The following is a 21,686-nucleotide window of genomic DNA, read 5'->3' on the forward strand; positions in this document are numbered from 1 at the left end:
CTGTAAAGCCCCCTCATTTGTGATCCCTGAGCCGAAAGTCAGGAGAAATCTCACCTCTGTGCAGCTGAAGCATCTCCTATGACATTTAATAATTATTTATTTAAAGGCGAACTGGTGTATTTCCCTCCCCCCCCCAGCTAGTTTGGCCTATCAGTGAAGGCGCCAGGCTAGAAACTGGGAGACAGTGAATTCTAGTCCCACCTTCAGCAATAAAGCCGGCTGGGTGACTTTGGGCCAATCACCAGGAGACGTGAGTTCTAGTTCCGCCTTCAGCAATAAAGCCGGCTGGGTGACTTTGAGACAGTCTCTCCCTCCCTCCCTCTCCCCTCCCCCCTCTCTCTGAGCCCAACCTACCTCACAAGGTCGTTGTGGGAAAATAAGAGGAGAAAGGATGTTCACCGTCTTGAGTTATTTATAATAATAAAGGCAGGATAAAAATTAGTGAATCAATTTGTCTCAGCTCCAATTTGAACCCAAAAGGCAGCCAGGACCTGGAGGAGACCCCAGGGGGCCCCCAGCCTCCCAGGTGCCAGGCAAGCGCTGGTTTTAACTGGTCTGTCCTTCTCGGCCGGGCACCTTCCGGGCTGCCTCCCCACTTCACCCCACCCGAAGGCCTCTGCCGGGGGGGGGGGGAACCACTCATTCCCAGGGGAGGGTCTCTTTCCTGGGGGGGGGGAGTTCTGGACATCCAGAGGGGGCTCTCCCATATGGGCACCATCCTCCCTTCCGGCCTTCAGCCTTTGGGGTCAAGGGGGCTCTGTGTGCGACTTAGGCGCCTTCTATGTTGGGGACCTGTAAACTTTTTAACTGTTTTGTTGCCGTAAAGTGTCCAGAGTCTTTGGCCAACTCCTGGGCGTTTTCTGCTGGACCAGAGAGGCAGGCTGGCCAGCCGGAGTCCTGCGGCTGCTCAGGGCCCTTTGCAGGATCAGAGTGGCCCCTCCCCCACAGAGGCCACAGCCAGGGACAACCGAAGGGAAGAGTTCCCCTCCCCCCCATGGCTCAATCTCCCTGTCAAGGGCAGGGATGGTCCTGACCTCCCCCCCGTCCCCCCCCCTTGACTGCCTTCCATGGCAGACCGAACAGGAAGCCCCGATCCGAGGCCCTTTGCCTCCCAGGATTCGGGACATCACCCCCCCCCCATTTTGCAGGGAGAGGCTTCCAGACCCGGATTTTCCAGCCAGGACCCAATCTGGGATTGTGTTTTGTGCTTCCGAGTCCAATTTGTGGGCCTGCTGGCTCCTTTTAAAGCCCTCTGTGGCCAAGATGTCTTCAGGGATCCCCTTTCCCAAATCGTGTCTGTCTGTCCACCCCGGATGACCAGAGAACAGCCACTAAGGGGTCCTCCTCCCCTTAAGAGGCGGTTGAAGGTCTCTGTGGGGCTCCCCCCACCCCTGGGAAACTCCCACCCCCATTGGCCCCACTTCAAGGGCTGCCAAAAATACCCCTTTCCCAGAGGACCTTTGGGGGGGGTCGAGCCTACCTTTAAAAATTATTGTCGTGGAAGCTTTCAAAGGTCGCCTTAAAAACTTATTCAAGATGTACGTAAATAGCCCAGCGTCTGTGAGGACCAAGGTGTAGAGAAATGGCACAAATAAAAGATAAACATGTTGCTTTTTTAATAAGAAACTTGGAGTAACATTGGAGTAAAATTTAGAATCACATAAATGTAGAATAACGTGCAGATATTAAGATGTCGTTTTTATTGATTATAAAAGTACTGAGGCAGGGATTCTCATCCGTGGCACCCAGAAGACGCGTGGACACCCAAATTTTCTAGCCCAGAGGCCATGGCCAGTCCAAGCCCCCCAGGCCATCGGCAGCCCAGAACTGCTTGGCAGCCCCCCAAGCAGCCTGGGCTGATCATGGCGACGTTATGGAAGGTAGGATATGGATGGGGAGGGGAGACCACCAAGAAACCCTGGCAGACTAGACAGGGGAGTTGGAAGGACACCCCAGAGGACAGTGGGCAACATCTGGTCCTCTTGAAGGCATCAGGAGATTGGGCTGAGCATAGCGGACTGTGCTGCAGCCCCACCTCTTGGGCTTCAAGTACACACACACACACAAACACACAAACACACACACGGGGAAAAAAGGCCCATGAGCAGGAATCAGGGAGGTAGGTAACGTGGGCCCGTGCCCTGGAGGTAGTCCCCAACGGAGACTAAAAATCAATGTTCTTAAGTGAGAAATTTGTTTTGCCCCGTCTGACGACTTTTCTCGCCACACTTTAAGCGAATCGCTGCAGTTCTTAAATGGGTCACACAGTTGTTGAGGGAACTCCGTTTCCCCGGTGACCTTGCTCATCAGAGGGGTCGCAAAAGGGGACCAGGGGATTCCAGGTCAGGGCGTCTGTCAAAGACGTGAGTCATTCGCCAAGGGTCTGAACTTCAATCGCCTTGACTGAGGTCCCAAGTGTGCAAAATGGCCACAAGTCGCTTCTTTCAGTATTCTGGTAACTGATTATTGAAGGAACTGTTGTTGAGATGGTCTATAGGGTTTCCTGCTTGAATGGGGGGGAGGGGGCTGGACTAGAAGACCTCCAAGGTCCCTTCCTGTTCTAATTCTATTCTATTTTCTATTCTCTTATAATCAGTAGCCGTGCCACACAGATGAACTTGGACATCCCTCACACTGAAGGCTGACCCCCTGCTGGCCTAGGTAGAAAAAAGGGTAGGCCCTCTCCCCAAAAAAGGCCCCCGTCCGGAAGGTGTAGAGGGGAGCCCCAGTCTCTGCATCCTGGAACTCCACCTCTTCTGCCTTGTAGTCTAGCTGCACCCGCAGCATCCACAACGGCGTTTGCAAGCTGAGCTTCTCGTGAACCTTGGAGAAAGCGACCGTCTCCCCCTCCACACTCCTCCCCACGGCCCAGATTCCCTCCTGGGGCCTCAGCCGGAAGTTCCCCTTCCTGCGTACAGACTCTCTGGCCACCCCAACAGCCCAGACTCCTCTGCCACCTTCCGGCACAGACACTTCCCAATAGTGCCAGCCTGCGGTGAATGCCTCGCAGCCCAGGGCGCACCATTCCTGGTTGAACCTCCCTGGCACATCCGGGAGATTCTGGTTTTGGTTGGCCAAAGTCAGAGTGGTTCCCTGGCACCAGAGCCGCGGGTGGGCGGTTGAGCTGTCCAGCGTGACGTAGACTGAAGAGGAGGGAGAAGAGAAGCTCTTAGGTGGGCTGGGAACAGGGGAGGAGGACAAGGCAGGGCAGGGCAGGGAAGGGCTGGCTCCCCGAGGAGGAGGCTAACCCAGCTCAGGAAGGATGGAGCGAGGGGCGGCTGCTTAACTTAACAAGTGCCTCACTCAGCAACGGAAATGCTGGGCTCAGTTGTGGTCGTAAGTTGAGGACTCCCTCCGTTCCTGCTTCTCCCGAGTTCCCACTATTGCTGGTTGTGGGTCTAGTGCTCTTCCAGAGCGATGGACACGCCTGCCATCAGGGACCTCCCTGCCGTTGCCCCAAGTCCACATTTGGGTGGCTGCTTTGGGGCCTGCAGACCTCCCACATCTGCTGGACCCCACCCTCTATGGGAAGCCACCCCACTCCCACCCCCAGAGCTTTCCCACAGTGTGTTGTTACCCTTAGTCGCTGCTGGAAGTTGTACATATTGTGGAACAGGTGTTCCTGGGGGAGAAAGGGGGGACAAGTGTTAAAATCAGGGCCAAGGCGTGGAAGGGAAGGGCCGGCTCCATGTGGCCGCTGTTACACCCCTGCTCCCCCTCCCTCAGATGCTGCCTTTGGGACGCCCCCAGACTCCCAGCGTCCCTTGGACCTTGAAAATTGCTGAGTAAGCCGCTCCTGGCCGGAGAGGCCAAAGGTCGCTCCAGCTTCTTCCTGGTCAGAGTCATGTCCAGGGAGGCTGAAATTTGGAGGAGGAAAGGAAAAAATGAGAGCGAGGTGAAAAACAGCCGCCCGCAAGCGACGGCCACACAGAGGCGGTCTTGGTCCCTGCCAGGTGCACAGCGACACCCTCTCCCCTAAGGAACAAGGGTTGGGGGCGTGACAGATGGAGGAGGCAGTACCCCCCTTCACCTCCCAGCCCAGCAGGATGGGGACTGGCTCCCCCAAGATTCCACAGTAGGAAGGGAAGAAGAGGGGCCCAGATCCCCCCAGACCCACCTCCAAGGAGCCCCGCACCTTTGTAATTGTCCACAACCTGCCTTACAGGAGTGTTTTTCTCCAAGATGGTCTTGAGTCTGTCTTGCAGCCCGGGGGAGACGCTCTTCACACGCCCCACCACATAACTCCGGCACCTGCGACACAAGGAGGGCGCCCTCACACAGCTACCCAGCTCTCTCCCCACAACACGTGTGACCTATGACTGTTTTCGCAGCTCCAGCTGTTGCAGCATCCCTCGTGGTCACATGATCAAAATTCAGACGCTTGGCAACCGACACGTTTACAGCAGTCACAGTTGCGTGATCCTGGGGTCACGTGATCCCCTCTGTACGACCTTCCGATAAGCAAAGTCAATGGGGAAGCCAGATTCACTTAACAATCATGTTACTAACTTATAAACTGAGATGATTCAACTGTCTCACTTGCAGAATTTTAGCCTCCACTGTGGCTCTTAAGTGAAGGACCACCAGTGCTACCCGCTTCCCCTGTCAAGTGTTGCTGGGACTGTTGCCACCTGCTCGGTGGTTCCACGATCAGGCTGTTGTTTACTGTTGGATTGTTTGTCTGTGTTGGTGGTTCCTAATCTGTGACGCTTACGGCTTAAGGCTGGATCTGCAACCAAGCCGTAAACAGCACCCCAACTAAGGGCAGCCTATCTGCATGTAAAGGGAGAGCGAACCCCACTTCCTCCCGGCACTGACAGCGTTACCCAGTCAGGTAATGTAACGTCTGCAAGGAATCGGTCGAGCCCAGAGAGCACCAGGACCACACGACTAGCTTCTCTCGGTGACAAAACTATCCTCGGAGATCCAGACGCACAAGGAATTTTGAGGACAAACTGACCCACAAGGACAGGGCGACATGGTGCCTTACCTGTCCACGGTGTCCTGGATATCCTGAAAGAGGAGAGCAGAGAAATGGGTCCCGGCCCTCGCAAAGGTAGCCAGCGTTCCCCCCCCAGGGAACCTCTGTTTCTCCCCCTCTTGAGGCCAGCGAGAGCCCCGCCCACCTGCAGGAATTCCCTGTCCGGCTGGCGGCACTTCCTGTCTATCTGGGCAATCAGCTGCTGCAGGCGGGAGGCCTCCCCGTTGAGCTGGGCCAGAGGGCCCACCCACTCGGCCTCCATCTTCTCCTCCTGCTCGGCCAGCCAGGCGAACCAGACCGACTTCCTCTCCCGGAGCAGCTCCTCCAAGGACCCCAGCGCCAGGCTGACCTTCTGCGTCTCAGTGGCTAATTGCTCCTGGGGGGGCAGAAGACGGGAACTCAGAGGGAGGGGGGAGAGTTCCCAGTTGCAGAACCAGCATCCCTGGAGCTGTCTCCTGTGCCCCCCCGAGAGACCCACCTGGCACTCCTGCCGGCTCTGCTCTTCTCTCCGCCTCTGCTCCAGCAGCTGCTTCTCCTCCTTCCTCAGGGGCTCCAGGAGGGCATCCAGCAAGTCCTGCGCGGGGAGGAGACGGTGCCATTGCCCAGTCCACGATGGCAGTGCTCCCACCCAGGGAGGCTGGCAAGGGGCCAGAGGGACCCCCGTGCTACACTCCAGGGGGAGGCCCTGCTGGGCACCAGAGCTTCCAGCAGAGAATCCGGCCAGGGAGAGGCTCGGGGCAGGCAGAGGCTCACGAGAGAGAAGCAGCTGAGAGTCTGCCTGCCTCCCATCTCCTCTCTCGCTGCCGAAAATTAGCCTGGCTCTCCTCTGCCATTTTAGAGCGTTAGTCTTTGGGGGCCTTTAACTGCATCTACTTCTGTGGATCACAAAAATTGTGGCAAGTTCTTAAAGAGATGGGAATACCAGACCATCTTATTTGTCTCTTGAGAAACCTATATGCGGGTCAAGAAGCAACAGTGAGAACCGAACACGGAACCACGGATTGGTTCAAAATTGGAAAAGGAGTCCGGCAAGGCTGTATACTGTCGCCCTGCCTATTTAACTTATAGGCAGAGCACATCATGAGAAAGGCAGAGCTAGATGAATCAAAAGTTGGAATTAAGATTGCCAGGAGAAATATCAACAACCTAAGAGATGCAGATGATACCACTCTAATGGTAGAAAGTGAAGAGGAACTAAAGAGCCTTTGATGCAGGTGAAGGAGAGTGCAAAAGTTGGCTTGAAACTCAACATTAAGAAAACCAAAATCATGGCATCCGGCCATCTCAATTCCTGGCCAATAGATGGGGAAGAAATGGAGGTAGTGACAGATTTTATTTTTCTGGGCTCCAAGATCACCTCAGATGGGGACTGCAGCCAAGAAATTAAAAGACGCTTGCTCCCGGGGAGGAAAGCTATGGCAAATCTAGACAGCATCCTAAAAAGCAGAGACATCGCCCTGCCAACAAAAGTGCGTATAGTCCAGGCCATGGTTTTCCCAGTTGCAATGTATGGCTGTGAAAGCTGGACCACAAGAAAGGCTGAGCGCCAAAGAATGGAGGCCTTTGAACTATGGTGCTGGAGAAGACTCCTGCGAGTCCCTTGGACTGCAAGGCGTTCAAACGGGTCAGTCCTAGAAGAGATCAACCCCGACTGCTCTTTAGAAGGCCAGATCCTGAAGTTGAAACTCAAATACTTTGGCCACCTAATGAGAAGGAAGGACTCACTGGAGAAGGGCCTAATGCTGGAAAAGATGGAGGGCAAGAGAAGAAGGGGACAACAGAGAATGAGATGCCTGGATGGAGTCACTGAAGCAGTAGGTGTGAACTTAAATGGACTCCAGAAGATGGTAGAGGACAGGAAGACCTGGAGGAACGTTGTCCATGGGGTCACGATGGGTCGGACACGACTTCGCAATTAACAACAACTGCTCCCACGATCATCTTTCCATCTTTCTGGGGGCCCCCCTGCTTGACCCCCCCAAGAGCTGATGGAGTGGCCCAGGCAGTTGGGGCTGCTCACCTCCCCCCGTTGGGAACGCCTGCCTCCACAGTGCCCGTCCCCTACCTTGTATTCCTGGGCAGCTTCGGGCAGAGAGAAGAGGGGGTGGCCCTGGTGCCCCCCCAGGCAGCCGGCGCAAAGGAGGCGCTTCTCGCTGGAGCAGAAGGTCTGCAGGGGCTGCTGGTGGTCCTGGCACAGCTGTGGGCCGCTGCTCCCCTCCTGGGCTCCCCCAGACAGCCGAAGCCCCTTCACCAGGCCCACGATATTGGCCAGGGCCCGGTTGGGGTAGGCGCTGCCGGGCTCCACCCTGGCTCTGCACTGGGGGCAGGAAGCCTCAGCGCCCAGCCGGGCCAGGCAGTCACAGCAGAAGTTGTGCCCGCAGGCCAGGACCATGGGCTGCTGGAAGAGGTCCAGGCAGAGCGGGCAGGTGGCCTCGTGGCCCAGCTGCTCCAAGGCCGTCTCCTCCCCTGAGGCCGCCATGGGACTCTTCACTTCCGTTTCCCCCTTGCTGGGCCTGGAAGGAAGAGAGGCTGATTTGTTGGCTCCTTGGGGGGGGGGCAGCCGGGAGTCGGTAGGATTTCTCAGCCCCTCCCCTCCTGGAGGGAACATGCTCCGAGCCCCTCCTTCAAGCCCAGAGGCATTAACCCCCCCGTTAGAACTGGCTTTTTGAAATGGGGGGGTTACTCAGTGGTCAGAGAACAAGGGAGGCCTCCTTGGGGTCTGGCAGGGCTTCTTTGGGCCCCATCCGCTCTTGTGTCCCTTCAGCCTCAGCCCAGGGGTCTCGTGGGGTCCCGGCCCTCCTTGGAGAATGAACAAGCATGGAGCCCCATAGACCCCCCCCTTGCGCTCCTTCCCTGCCAGTCCGTGAAGACCGAGACCTCCCTCCCCAAACAAACTGGGCAACAGAAGAGAAAAACCCGGTTCTCCCCCCCACTTTGAGGGTTCCCCCCACTGGGGCGCCCTTCAGTGGGAATCGGGGCGTCGTTTCTCAAGGGGGGGGGAGGAGAAAACGGAGCTCACCTTCCCGCGAAGCTGCTTCGGCCCTTCAGAAGGCTGCAGGGCCGCCCCCCCTCTGGAGGGACTCCGGTCGGTGGGGCCCAAGGCGGGGAGGAGGGACGCCCCTTCCCCGGAGCCTGAACCGGGGCGCAACTTTCCCACGCGCGGAAAAGCAGCCCTGCCCGAAGAGGGCAGAGCAGCCGCCTTTCCCGCCGACTGGAAAGCTAAGCGCGGGCTCGGCGGCGCCTGCGCAGAAGCAACCAGGGAGACGCCGGAGCTTTCGGTTTCGTTTCCCAGCTGGGAGGGGGAGCGGAAGGAGACGGTCCTTCCACTCGCCGCGGTGGGAGATCATTTCCCCCGCGTGGAGTGCTGAGCCGCCCCTCCCGCCCGGCTGCTCTCCCCCAGGGGCCCCTCGCGGGCCTTTCCACGGCACGGGGGGGCTGGGGGGAGCCGGCCACGCTGGATGCTTCCCAAAGCAGGACCCCTTGCCCATCCACGGGTGGGGTTTGCCCTCTCCTCCTCCCGGAATAAGACCCCCGTGGGTGGAGGTGCCCGGGATTCGCTTGGTGGCCCCCCACGCTCCCGGAGGGGTCAAAAAAGGCAAGAGGGCGGCCAGCCCAAACTCCTGGGGGAGCAAATGCGGCCTCACGAGGCGATTCTCCCGCGTGGGCGGGGGCGTCCCTTCAGGGCAAGGGGCGCAGAGGAGGAGCCTCCCTCCCAGGAGTGGGGTGGGGGTGGGTGGGGAAGGGGGCGCGCTTCCCGGGGGCCGCTCAGGGGAGGCTTTGGCGAAGACCCCGCAGAGCTCCCTTCTCGCACTTCACCCCGGAGGCCGAGGGCTGCCCGCGACCGCCCCCCTCCTTCCGCCTCGCCGGCCGAGGATCTGCGCCCCTTCCCCACCTGCTGGGAGAAGAGGGATCTCGGGAAGGGATCGAGCTGGATCCCCTGGTCTGGGGCAGGGCGTAGAAGAAGCCCGGTCGGGTCGGGGACCGTCAGGGGGTCCCGTGCAGGACTGCAGGATGAGAGGGCAAACCCCACCCGTGGGTGGGCAAGGGGTCCTGCTTTGGGAAGCATTGAGTGTGGCCGGCTCCCCCCAGACCCCCCCATGCCGTGGCAAGGCCCGCCAGGGGCCCCTGGCGGAGAGCAGCCGGGTGGGAGGGGCGGCTCAGCGCTCCACGCGGGGGAAATGGCCTCCCACCGCGGGGAGGGGCAGGAGACCCTACACCAGAGGTAGGCAACCTTGGCCCTTTTATGACCGGTGGACTTCAACTCCCAGAATTCCTGAGCCAGCCATGCTGAGGGGACAGGGAGAGGCTTCCAAGTTGAGCCATGCAGGCCCAGGAATTCTGGGAGTTGAAGTCCACGAGTCATAAAGGAGCCAAGGTTGTCTACCCCTGGTTTAATATATGTGGCCAAAACTCACGAGAGTGTTTGGGATTTGAGATTTTTCCCGATTTTTGGCACACGGTTCCTATAAAGTAAGGGATTAGAAATAAGGAGGGTGCTGGCTGCCCACCCCCCCTTCCCTTAGCGCCCAGCCCCTTCTGGTGGGGAGGGATGCCCCACCCACATACGTAGCTGTGTGGGGCAGGGGTGTGCAACCTTGACCACTTTTAAGACTTGTGGACTTCAGCTCCCAGAATTCCTCAGCCAGCTCTGCTTGTCAGAACCCGTATCAACAAATTCCCACTCTCTTCTCATCCTGGGCTCTGCCATACTCCTAGGCGGGGGGGGGGGGAAGGGGGAGTGCTTGAGGTTTATTGTCTCTAAAATGTCACACTTTGCTTTCCTGCATTATTTCTCTGTGAACTTTCCCATCCCTTACTGTCAGCTAGCAAAAGGGAGGGGAAGAATGGCATGCAACCTCGGGGGGGGGGGCGACTGCTTTATGTCTGGGGTCCCAGAGAAGGTGCAAGGAACCTAACACCTGGGGATTGGGCCGTTTGAACCGACCGGATGAACTATGGGGTGGGGTTTTTGCTTGGGACACTTTTGCCTATCCATCTGAGCGAGAAACCCTCAGATCCTGTCTGTTATGCCTGCTGTCAGCTTCTCCTAATAAAAGTTCCCTTCGGAAGAAACCGCTTTCACAGGTTCTGCTTTCTTGGGATGAGAGTTTGATGTGGATCCTGACACCCCTGCTCTAGGGGACCCGGGGGTCTTCCAGGCTCTGCCCCCGCCCCCTGTTGCTGCACAGACCACTCCGGGCCTCCCTTTGGAACGGAGGCCTCTTGGGGCATCCCCAGAAGACTTGAGAGGGGGAGCTGGCCCCCCAGACAGAGCGGCTGCCCCGGACAGACTCGCTTCCTTTGGCTCCCCTTCCAAGGGGCTTCCCAGCCAGCTACAGGGAAGCCAGAAGAAGAGCCCGGGGCTGTGCTGCTGCCAGGCCTCCCGCTTGGGGCCATCCCTTGGAGGCTCTTCCTTTGGGGCAACAGTGACAAAAGACTCCTAGGGACCTTGGAGGATATCCAGTCAAACCCCTGCCCAGAGCAGGAAGCCTTGGCCCCTCCTGTCAGAATATCGTGTGTGTTTTTCCTTACAAGACGTCTCACAAATAAAGAAGAATTCTAGCCGTGGTGCCCAATACTTGCAGGGAGAGGGTGTCCGGGGGGCTCACATGCACAACTTTCCAGGGGGCCCCAGGCTCCCCAATTGCTGCACTGACCACCCAGGAATCGACCCCTCTCGGGGCGTCTGCAGGGGCCACGGGGGGGTCTCAGCTGGCCCCCAGGCAGAGCAGCTGCCCCGGACAGACTGGCTTCCTTTGGCTCCCCCTCCGAAGCACTTCCCAGCCAGGGCAGCCACGGGGAAGCCTGGAGAAGAGCCCGGGGCTGCTCTGCTACCAGGCCTCCTGCTTGGGGCCATCCCTTGGAGACTTGTCCTGAGCTGGGCTGGTTTACGGGCGATGCCCTCGGCTCAGGGCATCAGTGAGAAGAGCGGAAGAATCCCGGCCCAAACCTCCAGTCGCCGGGAGCGTCCAAATGCTGCCTTGAAGACCCAAAGACTCCTAGGGGCCCTGAAGGCTCCCCCCTCCAAGACAGCCCTCCCCCCATGGCCCACCCTCCCTCAGGCAAGGGCAGGGATGGTCCTGACCTCCCCTCCCCCTGTCCCCCCCACCTCTTGACTGCCCTACATGGCAGACCAAATGGGAAGCCCGGATCCGAGACCCTTTGCCTCCCAGGATTCAGGACGTTTCCTGCCCCCCCTCATTTTGCAGAGAGGCTTCCAGACTGGCTTTTCCAGCCAGGACCCCCTCTGGGATTGTGTGTGTGGGGGGGGAGGGGGGACATGAGCCCCAGGACTGCCTGGCCCTCCCCTCCTGGGCCTGGCTGGTGGGTTTTCCAAAATCCTGCACTGGCTATGTGGCTGCATCTCCCTTCCCCAGGCGGTGGGCCCTCCCCTCCCAGCTCTGCCTCAGTGCTCCTCCAGGATCCTTCTTTGGGGGGGGGGATTTTCCTTCTTATTCCCCCCCCCAGCCACTCCCAAACACCTCCCTCCAAAAATGACCAGCAGATTCTCTCCAGAGTAGGAGCTGAACTCATTGTGGAGCCTGCAAGGGTCACTTTCGGCCTCACAGTGCTAAAGGGCAGAGTCTCGGGGGGGGGCTGCTCTGGAGAGGGTGGTGTGGGGGTGGATCCTGCCTTCTGGCCCTCAATATCACCCCCCCCTCCATAAAGTCACTGCATGCTTGGTGCCCTTGATCTCCAACTTGCTCAGATCGTCTGAGAGACCCAAGTGGACTCAGGGAAGTGAGGCCCAGGTGGGCTTTTTTTTGGGGGGGGGGAGATTCATTAACCCTTCCCCTCTCAGGCCCATCACGGCCATCCCAGAGGAGGAGGGTTGTGGTAACTCCTCTCCTCTCCTCTCCGGAAAGCCCAAAGACGTTTCAGAGGCTCTGCCTGGCAAACAGCCGATGCCGGAGTTGGGCACGAGGGAGCTGGAGAGCCTGTTTACCGGATGCCAGCCTCCCTGGGGGCACAGCGACACCTGCCCCCCCCCCGAAGAGCTGCTTGCCTCCATTGCCGAGTTCACAATGGCGTCTGTCTCTAAAGCAGCGGTTCTCCACCTGTGGGTCGGGACCCCATTTGGGGTCGAACGACCATTTCACGGGGGTCGCCAAACAACGCAGTCTGCCATTTCCCCCCCCCCTTTTCCTTTGCTGTGCTCCTCCCTTTTATTCAATTGGCTTTCGAAAGCCAATAGAATAGACTCTCTTGAATAGAGTCTAATTCTATTGGCTTTCAAAAGCCAATAGGAATTGTCCGGGCTGTCTCTGCCTTGCTGAGCCCGCCAAAAGTCCCATTCTGCAAACGGTGCTGCACCAGTTGAGTAGTCCTCGACTTACAACCGGTTGGGGTTGCGGCATTAAAAAGGTTGAGAACCACTGCTCTAAAGCATGTTGCAGCATTAGTCAGCTGTGGCTCAAGAAGAGTTCGTGAGTGGCACGAACTCGGCACCTCTGGACTTCTGGGGAAGGTCTGGCAGGCAGCGGCCATCCCAGAGGAAACCTCTCTGGATTAGGGGAGGACGGGAGACACCCCTGCATCTGCTCCGGGCGGCTGTTCCCTTCCAAGGAGACCGTGGGACGCTGGCTTGAGCCTTTAGAGATATCTCCGTCAGCCATTTACGGCAAGGCTTCCAAAGTGAAGCTGACCAAGAGGTTGATCGGATTCTGTTGTTGTTGCTGCCCTGTGTGTTTCGGGTGGGGTTATGGGTGGTTTATGTGGGTTTTTTAAATTCTGTAAATTGCCCAGAGTCACCGCTGTGTGAATTGTGTGGTCGTATAAGTGTAACCAATTAATTCTGAATATAAGAAAGTATTAATCGTAAGCTTGAGAATGTAAAGGCTCTGAAGTAAACAGCATAAAGCTAAATATTTTCATTTTGCAAAGTTATAAATGGACTTAAGGGTCGAGATAAAATTGGAATATTGAAACAGGATCAGACTCAACCCCACCAGGATGGGAGCAGCTGTTCAAGTCCAATGTTTTATCCCAAAATTGTGTAATCTTCTCGTGGTTTCTGCTGACGACACATTGTGGCCTTCTCTGGAGCAGAACAGCCACAGAATGCTAGGGCTGGAAGAGGGACCTCAGAGGTCTTCTAGTCCAACCCCCTGCTCAAGGCAAAAGACCTTATACACCATCCAGCCAATGGCTGTCCAGCTTCTCCTTGAAAAGGCTTTTTCATTGATTAATTGTTCTCACGGTCAGGAAATTTCTTCTTTCTTCCAAGTTGGAGCTCTCTTCAACAAGCTTCCACCCATTAGTTCTTGTCAGTTGTGTCCCGATTAGACTACTGCAGTTTACTTTATGGAGGCATGTTGCCCTTGAAGTCTACCCTGAAATTTTGGCTACTCCAGAGCGCAGCGCCCAGCCTGCTTGTGCTCCCTGGCCAGCCTTGGTGTGGGCCCATCACACCACTGAGGTTGTGGCTGCCGGTGCCTCTGAGTGCTATTTGTGGGTCTGTTTAAAGCCCTGTGTGGCCAGGATGCCTTCAGGGACCGCCTTTCCCAAACCATCTGTCCGTCCACCCTAGAGGGCCACAGAACAGCAACTAAGGGGTCCCCCCTCCCCTTAGGGGTGGCTGAAGGTCTCTCTACGAGGATCCCCCCATGGGACAACCCCTTCCCCCCGTTGTCCCCACTTCAAGGGCTTTGAAGAGTAATCTTAAAAACATATTCAATGTCTACAAATAAAAGATAAACATATTGCTTTAATACGAAACTTGGGAGTAACAATGGAGTAACATTGGAGTAAAATTTAGAATAACATAAACGTAGAACAGGGGTCTTCAAACGTGGCCCTTTTATGACTTGTGGACTTCAACTCCCATCAAAGGGCCAAGTTCGAAGACCCCTGGTGTAGAATAACATGCAGATATTAAGATATGCTTTTTATTAATCAAAAGGTCCTTTAAACATCTAACTATGATCTACACTGCAAGCCACAATAAGGCAGGGATTCTCAACCGTGGCACTTGGAAGACGTGTGGACTTCCAATACCTAAATTCTGGAACTCTGGGAATCCACCCATCTTCCATAGTTGAGAAACACTGTGTTAACGCACAACAAGATTGCTACACCTAGCACCAGGAGGCATCAAGGGTTTTGCCCGAGCAAGGGGCACTTCAAAGGGGGGCTCAGAGGGGCCAGGAGCATCGCTGCGTCTTCCCCACGTGGTGGGATAAATGGGGGGAGGGGCTCCCAGCAATTGGTGGCTCAGAACCACTTGGCAGCTCCCAAATAGTCTGCACGATCATGGCAAAATTATATAGAGTTGGACATGGTACGGAGAAGGGAGACCACCAAGAAACACTAGCAGGGTAGAACGGGAGGGTGGGAAGGACCTCGTACCGGAGGACAACGGATATCTGGTCCTCTTGCCAGATGCATCCTCGGAAGGCACCAGGAAGTGGGGCTGAGCTAAGTGACCCCCTCTACAATCCCTCTGTCCCTGCTTCCAGGTACCACAATCGGACAAGGAGGATTGTGCAGGATCTGAGGAAGAGCACTTTTAACATGTTTCCCCCTTAACAAGCAGGAATCGGGGAGGTGGTGCCTTAATGTGGACTGCTGCAGAGTAGGAGTGCCCACCAGCCATCTCTACCTTTAACGTACTACCTCACACTGAAGGGTGACCCCCTGCTGGCCCAGGTAGAAAAAAGGGTAGGCCCTCTCCCCAAGGAAGGGCCCCGTCCGGAAGGTGTAGAGGGGAGCCCCAGTCTGCGCATCCAGGAACGCCACTTCTTCTGCCCTGTAGTCCAGCTGCACCCGCAGCTTCGTCAGCGGCGTTTGCAAGCTGAGCTTCTCATGAACCTTGGAGAAAGCGACCATCTGCCCCTCCACACTCTTCCCCACGGCCCAGATTCCCTCCTGGGGGCTCAGCTGGAAGCTCCCCTTCCTGCGTACAGACTCTATGGCCACCCCAACGGCCCAGACTGCTCTGCCACCCACTGGGGTGTTGCCTGCCTCCTTCACAAACACTTCCCAACAGTACCACCACGTGTTGAATCCCCCGCAGCCCAACACACACAATTCCTGGTCGAACCTCCCTGGCAGATCCAGGAGATTCTGGTTTTGGTTGGCCAAAGTGAGAGTGGTTCCCTGGCAGCAGAGCCGCGGGTGGGCAGTCGAACTGTCCAGTGTGACGTAGACTGAAGAAGAGAGAGAAGCTCTTAGGCAGGCTGGGAACAGGAGAGGGCAAGGCAGGTCAGGCTCCTCGGCTCAGGGAAGGACGGAGCAAGTGGCCACTGCCCCTGCTTAGCAGCCGGAGGGCAGCTGGATGCCAAAGGGGGAGGAAACTGGGCTGTTCTCTTTCGTCTCTGGAGCCCCGAGACGTGGTGCAGGGCGAGCTTCCAAAAAGGGAAGCTTGGGACCAATTCCCAAGTATGGATGGTCTCTGCAGCCTGAGGTCAGGGAAGGGTCTCTGGAGGGGCAGGGGAGCTGGGCAGTGGGTGGGTGGGTCACTGGGAGAACAGACAGGATAAGAGGAGCCAGGGGGTCCGATCCAGGGAAGGTCCTGTGTTTACTTTTATTGCTCAGGGCACCTGGAGTCCTCGTCTTACAACGGCAAAGTTACAACGGCTCTTATGACCGTTTTTCACACTTACGACCACTGAAGTATCCCCCATGGTCACGTGATCAAAATGGGGACGCTGGGGCAACTGGCATGGTACTTATGACGGTCGCAGAGTCCTGAGGTCACATGATCCCCTTTGGCAAAGTCAATGGGGAAGCCTGATTCATTTATCAACCGTGTTACTAACGACTGCAACGAGTCAGTGCCAGGAAAGGTTGTAAAATGGGGCAAAATTAACTTAACAAGGTGCCTCACTCAGCAATGGAAATGCTGGGCTCAGTTGTGGTCGTAAGTTGAGGACTCCCTCCGTTCCTGCTTCTCCCGAGTTCCCACTATTGCTGGTTGTGGGTTTAGCGCTCTTCCAGAGCGATGGGACCTCCCTGCCGTTGCCCCAGGCCCACATTTGGGTGGCTGCTTTGGGGCCTGCAGACCTCCTGCATCTGCTGGACCCCACCCTCTATGGAAAGCCACCCCACTCCCACCCCCAGGGCTTTCCCACAGTGTGTTGTTACCTTTAGGCGCTGCTGGACCTTGTATATATTGTGGAACAGGTACTGGAGAAGAAAGGGGGACAAGTGTTAAAATCAGGCTGGTCTTTCTGAAGAAGCCCCCTCCCCACTTCTTACAGGGTGAAACTGAAAACTGAGCCACCCTCCCCTCCCCCTTCCATGCCCTGAAAGACATGCCTGGATGCCCGGCCCAGCACCCTCAAGCCTGGCTCTTTTCTGGAAGGGCCAAGGCGTGGTGGGGAAGAGCCGGCTCCGTGTGGCAGCTGACAGACCCCCTGCCCCCTTCCCCAGATGCTGCCTTTGGGACCCCCCAGACTCCTGCCATCCCTTGGGCCTTCCAACTTGAAGAGAAAGCCACTCCCAGCAGGTTCCATTCCTGGTGACTTGGGGAAAACACTGCTGTGGGGCCAGGCGAGGGCAGGCGGTATGCAAGCCTCCCCCCCCCCACTGTCCACTTCCTCCCCAGTCCCATGAATTTACCCACGGCCAGAGGTCGCTGCAGCTTCTTCCTGGTCAGAGTCGTCTCCAGAGAGGCTGAGATTTGGAGGAGTAAAGGAAAAAATGAGAGTGAGGTGAGAAACAGCCGCCCGTGAGCGACGGCAGCGCAGAAGCAAATTTCTTGGTCCCTGCCAGGTGCACAGTGACACCCTCTCCCCTAAGGAACAAGGGATGGGGGGAGTGACAGATGGAGTGGAGGAGGCAATACCCCCCTTCACCCACCAGCCTGCGCAGGATGGGGACTGGCTCCCTCAAGATTCCCCAGTAGGAAGGGGAGAAGAGGTGCCCAGACCGCCCCAGCCCCACCTCAAAGGAGCCCCGCACCTTTGTAATTGTCCACAACCTGTCTTACAGAAGTGTTATTCCCCAAGATGGTCCTGAGTCTGCCTTGCAGGCTGGGGGAGGCGTTCTCTACGTGCCCCACCACGTAACTCCGGCACCTGCGACACAAGGAGGGCAGCCTCACACAGCTACCTGTCTCTCTATCCACAACATGGGGTGCGTGAAAGAAGCCAGCCCATTCCAGCATCTTGCCATAGGAATACAGAATTCAGGTTTTGTAAACTCAAGTTTAGGGTGTGGTACGAATCCTGGCTTGTTTGATATGTAAGCATGTACTTTGCTTTGATCGCAATTGACTCTGTGCACTGAACCAGAGTAGAGTTCAGTAAAGTAGTCAGGAAAGACAAAAATTCAACATAAATGTCAAATGTAATTCCGATCCTACTACACCAAAGATGAAGGTGTCCCACGCAAGGAAACCCGGTTTCCTGCAAAAATTGAGCTTACACTGCTTTCCTCAGCCCCAACCGGACACTCTGCCCAGGGATCGGCCCAAAGGACTGCTGAGGAAGTCGAGGTCCAAGAAGAGAAGAGAATGTCTGCAGCTGAGGGCCCTGGGCTGTTTTCGTGCAGACGTTTCATTCCCCAACTGTGTAACGTCACCAGTGCTACAGGTAACATTTAATGTCCATGTAGTCAATTTACAACTTTTCATTTAGTGGCCATTAAAAGTTACAACGGCACTAAAAAAACCATGACCTATGACCATTTTCCCAGTTATGACCGTGGCCACATGATCAAAATTTAGATGCTTGGCAACCAACGCATTTACGGCAGTTGCGGTGTCCCAAGGTCACATGATCCCCTTTGTATGACTTTCTGACAAGCAAAGTCAATGGGGAACCATGTTACTAACTTATCAACTGAGGCAATTCAACTGTCTCACTTAGCAGCAGAATTTTGGGCTCCACTGTGGCTGTAAGTCAAGGACCACCAGTGCTGCCGGCTTCCCCTGTCGAGTGTTGCTGGGACGGTTGTCACCTTCTTGGTGGTTCCGTGATCAGGCTGTTATTTACTATTGTTTGTCTGTGTTGGTGGTTCCTAATCTGTGTTGTTTACAGCTTAACGCTGGACCTGCAAACAAGCTGTAAACAGCACCCCAACTAAGGACAGCCTATCTGCATATAAAGAGAGTGAACCCCACTCCCAACACTGATGATGTTACCCAGTCAGGTAATGAAACGTCTGCAAGGAATCGGTCGAGCCCAGAGAGCACACAGGACCCCACGACTAGCATCTCTTGGTGACAAAGGGATCCTCAGTGATCCAGACACACAAGGAATTCTAGGGACTAACTGATCCACAAGGATATGGATAGGGAAGAGCAAGATGGTGTCTTACCTGTCCACGGTGTCCTGAATGTCCTGAAAGAGGAGAACAGAGAAATGGGTCCCGGCCCTGGCAAGGGTGGCCAGTGTCCCCCCTCAGGAGAACCTCTATTTCTTCCCCCCTTGAGGCCAGCAAGAGCCCCACCCACCTGCAGGAATTCCCCGTCCGGCTGGCGGCACTTCCTTTCCGTCTGGACAATCAGCTGCTGCAGGTGGGAGGCCTCTCCGGAGAGCTGGGACAGAGGGCCCACCCATTCAGCCATCATCTTCTTCTCCTGCTCGGCCAGCCAGGTGACCCAGACCGACTGCCTCTTCTTGAGCAGCTCCACCAGGGATCCCAGCGCCAGGATGACCTTCTGCTTCTCGGTGGCCCATTCCTCCTGTCAGGGGAGCAGAAGACGGGGAATTCAGAGGGAGGGGGGAGAGTTCCCAGCTGCAGAACCAGCATCCCTGGAGCTGCCTCCTGTGCCCCCTCCCCCCGAGAGACCCACCTGGCACTCCTGCCGGCTCTGCTCTTCTGCCTGCATCTGCTCCAGCAGCTGCTGCTCCTCCTTCCTCAGGGGCTCCAGAAGGGCATCCAGCAAGACCTACACAGGAAGGAGACGGTGCCATTCTGAGTCCACAATGGCAGTGCTCCCACCCAGGGAGGCTGGCAGGAGGGAAGCAGCTGAGAGTCTGCCTGCCTCCCGTCTTCTATCTCACTGCTGAAAATTAGTCTGGCTCTTCTTTGCCATTTTCGAGCGTTAGTCTTTGGGGGCCTTTAACTGCTCCCACGATCATCTTTCCATCTTTCTGGGGACCCATTTGCCTGACCCCCCCCCAAGAACTGAAGGAGTGGCCCAGGTAGTTGGGGCTGCTCACCCCCCCCCCTTTGGGAACGCCTGCCTCCACAGTGCCCGTCCCCTACCTTGTACTCCTGGGCAGCTTCAGGCAGGGAGAGGAGGGGGTGGCCTTGGTGCCCCCCCAGGCAGCTGGCGCAGAGGAGGCGGTTCTCGCTGGAGCAGAAGGTCTGCAGGGGCTGCTGGTGTTCCTGGCACAGCTGTGGGCCGCTGCTCCCCTCCTGGGCTCCCCTCAACAGCCGAAGCCCCTTCACCAGGCCCACGATGTTGGCCAGGGCCTGGCTGGGGCAGGCGCTGCCGGGCTCCACCCTGGCTCTGCACTGGGGGCAGGAAGCCTCAGCACCCAACCGGGCCAGGCAGTCACGGCAGAAATTGTGCCCGCAGGGCAGGACCATCGGCTGCTGGAAGAGGTCCAGGCAGAGCGGGCAGGTGGCCTCCTGGCCCAGCTGCTCCAAGGCCGTCTCCTCCCCTGAGGCCGCCATGGGACTCTTCACTTCCGTTTCCCCCTCGCTGGGCCTGGAAGGAGGAGAAGCTGATCTGTTGGCTCCTTCTGGGGGGGGGGAGAGCCAGGAGCCGGTAGGATTTCTCAGCCCCTCCCCTCGTGCAGGGAACGTGCTCCGAGCCCCTCCTCCCATTCAAGACCAGAGGCATTAAACCAGGGGTATCAAACTCAATTTCATTGAGGGCCACATCAGCATTGCGGTTGTCCTCAGGAGGGCCGGGTGGGTGTGGCCAGGGTGGGTGCGGCCTACTGGGTGGGCGTGGGTGGAGTAGGTGTGGCCTACTGGGTGGGCGTGGCCAGCTCTACATCGTTCGCATCAAGGGCGCCTGTGGGGGCCTGGGCAGGAATGGGACAGATCTGAGGGTCTCTGGCAGATGGGGGTGGGACCGGGGCAAGTGCCAAGGCAGGTCCACTGGAGGAGTTTCACTGTTCCTCTCAGGCCATGCAGCGGGGGGGGGGGCTTATGGAGCTAAGACTGAATGGCTTAGCACGTCTGCATTAACCCCCCCCCCAAACACACACTTTCCTGTCCTGAGGGAGGTGAGGGAAGGAAGCAACCAGAACTGGCCAAGCAGGGGGGGCTTCTTGCAAACGGGGGGGGGGTTGCCCAGCGTCCAAAGAAGAGAACAAGGGGAGCCTCCTCGGGGTCTGGCAACGGCTTCTTTGGACCCCCACCCGCCCTTCAGCCTCAGCCCAGGGGTCTCTCTTGGGGTCCCGGCCCTCCATGGAGAAAAACCCAGTTCGAACCCACCCCCAGTTTGAGGGTGCCCCCCGCCTTCCCACCTGGGGCGCCCTTCAGTGGGAATCGGGGCGTCGTTTCTTAAGGGGGGGGGAGGAGAAAGCGGAGCTCACCTTCCGTGCGAAGCTGCTTCGGCCATTCAGAAGGCAGCAGGGCCGCCCCTTCCGAAGGGACTCCGGTCGGTGGGGCCAAAGGCGGGGAGGGCGGGCGCCCCCTCTCCGGAGCCTAAACCGGGGACGCAGCTGTGCCGGGAACACGCGCTGAAAAGCAGCTTTCAGGGAGACGCCCCAACTTTCGGCGCTCCCCCCGCGGGACTTTCGCCTCCTCCTCCTCCTCTTCCTCCTCCGCAGAACAACCCGCCCTCCCGCCGCCTGTGAGTCTAAGTACGGGCTCGGGGGCGCTTGCGCAGAAGCAACCAGGGAGATATCGGAACTTTCGGTTTCGTTTTCCAGCTGGGAGGCGAGGCGGGAGGCGATCTCTCTGGAAGATTCTCCCGCTTATCCGCCCCTCCCGCTCGGTGGTCTCCACCAGGGGGCTCTCGCGGGCCTTTCCACGACGCGGGGAGTTGGGGGGAGCCTGCCACGCGGCTCGGTCACCCGGCGTTGAGCTCGGGCGCCCCGGGCTTTCCCTCTCCTCCGCCTCCTGGGTGAGGGGCGCAGGATTCGCCTCTGGCCCCCACGCTCCCGGAGGGGTCAAAAAAGTCAAGAGGGCGGCCACCCCGCAGAGCCCCCTTCTTGGACTTCCTCCCCGGAGGCCGAGGGCTGCCCGGGACCCCCCCTTCCGCCTCTCCAGCCGAGGGTCTGCGCCCCTTCCCCACCTGCTGGGAGAAGAGGGATCCTGGGAAGGGATCGACCGGGATCCCCTGGCCTGGGGCAGGGCGTAGAAGAAGCACGGCCGGGTCGGAGACCGTCAGGGGGTCCCGTGCAAGGAAGCCCAACATCGTGTGTGTGTGTGTGGGGGGGGGGTTCAGTGGCTCCTGCCTCCGCAGCGCCCGAAGAGGAGGGGGGAGGCAGGGGGGGTTCAGCACTTGGACAGCGCCCTCCGCCCGTCCCGCCTCCGCTGGACGGGGGGGGAGGGCAGAGAGCGGAGTCCTAGAGCGGTCGCCTCGGGAAGGGCTTCCTGCTCGTCCCCCCGCCCCCTGGAAAGGCAACCGGGCAGCTGCCACCCCTGGGCGTCCGAGGGGGCTGCCGGAGGGGCGGGGTCGGTGGGCGGAGAGACAGTGCACCCCAGGACTGATTGGGGAGTCTATGCTCAAGTTGTGTAAAGTTTTTTGGGGGGGCACGCGAGCCCCTCCTGGTGGTTCAGAACCGCGCCAGTTCCACCCGCTGGGGGCGGCTCCGGAGCAGGGCCCCGTCCGGGGTGGACTGCGTCTGCA

At 57.9% G+C, this 21,686-nt stretch overlaps 2 protein-coding genes across 3 annotated transcripts; both read right to left on the reverse strand.

Moving 5' to 3' along the window:
* Positions 1–1,592: 1,592 nt before the first annotated feature.
* LOC120318397 (tripartite motif-containing protein 10-like) lies at positions 1,593–8,887 on the reverse strand. Its single transcript, XM_039365951.1, has 9 exons — positions 8,874–8,887; positions 7,047–7,494; positions 5,460–5,555; positions 5,127–5,357; positions 4,991–5,013; positions 4,136–4,251; positions 3,771–3,857; positions 3,578–3,622; positions 1,593–3,143 (listed from the first exon to the last, which is right to left on the reverse strand). The coding sequence occupies exons 2-9, from the start codon at positions 7,458–7,460 to the stop codon at positions 2,593–2,595; spliced, it is 1,563 nt and encodes a 520-aa protein (XP_039221885.1). The 5' UTR covers positions 7,461–7,494; positions 8,874–8,887; the 3' UTR covers positions 1,593–2,592.
* Positions 8,888–13,668: 4,781 nt separating this feature from the next.
* Positions 13,669–20,837, reverse strand: LOC120318395 (zinc finger protein RFP-like). 2 transcript variants are annotated; one of them, XM_039365948.1, is made up of 9 exons: positions 20,425–20,837; positions 19,139–19,586; positions 18,723–18,818; positions 18,381–18,611; positions 18,245–18,267; positions 16,886–17,001; positions 16,544–16,597; positions 16,067–16,108; positions 13,669–15,159 (listed from the first exon to the last, which is right to left on the reverse strand). In XM_039365948.1, the coding sequence occupies exons 1-9, from the start codon at positions 20,448–20,450 to the stop codon at positions 14,585–14,587; spliced, it is 1,611 nt and encodes a 536-aa protein (XP_039221882.1). In that variant the 5' UTR covers positions 20,451–20,837; the 3' UTR covers positions 13,669–14,584. The 2 variants fall into 2 exon arrangements, with proteins under 2 accessions (XP_039221882.1, XP_039221883.1); XM_039365949.1 differs by having other exon boundaries at positions 13,669–15,129; positions 20,425–20,835.
* Positions 20,838–21,686: the final 849 nt, after the last annotated feature.

This window comes from Crotalus tigris, unplaced genomic scaffold, assembly GCF_016545835.1.
Source record: "Crotalus tigris isolate CLP2741 ecotype Arizona unplaced genomic scaffold, ASM1654583v1 scf7180000020216.623372, whole genome shotgun sequence".
NCBI lineage: Eukaryota > Metazoa > Chordata > Lepidosauria > Squamata > Viperidae > Crotalus > Crotalus tigris.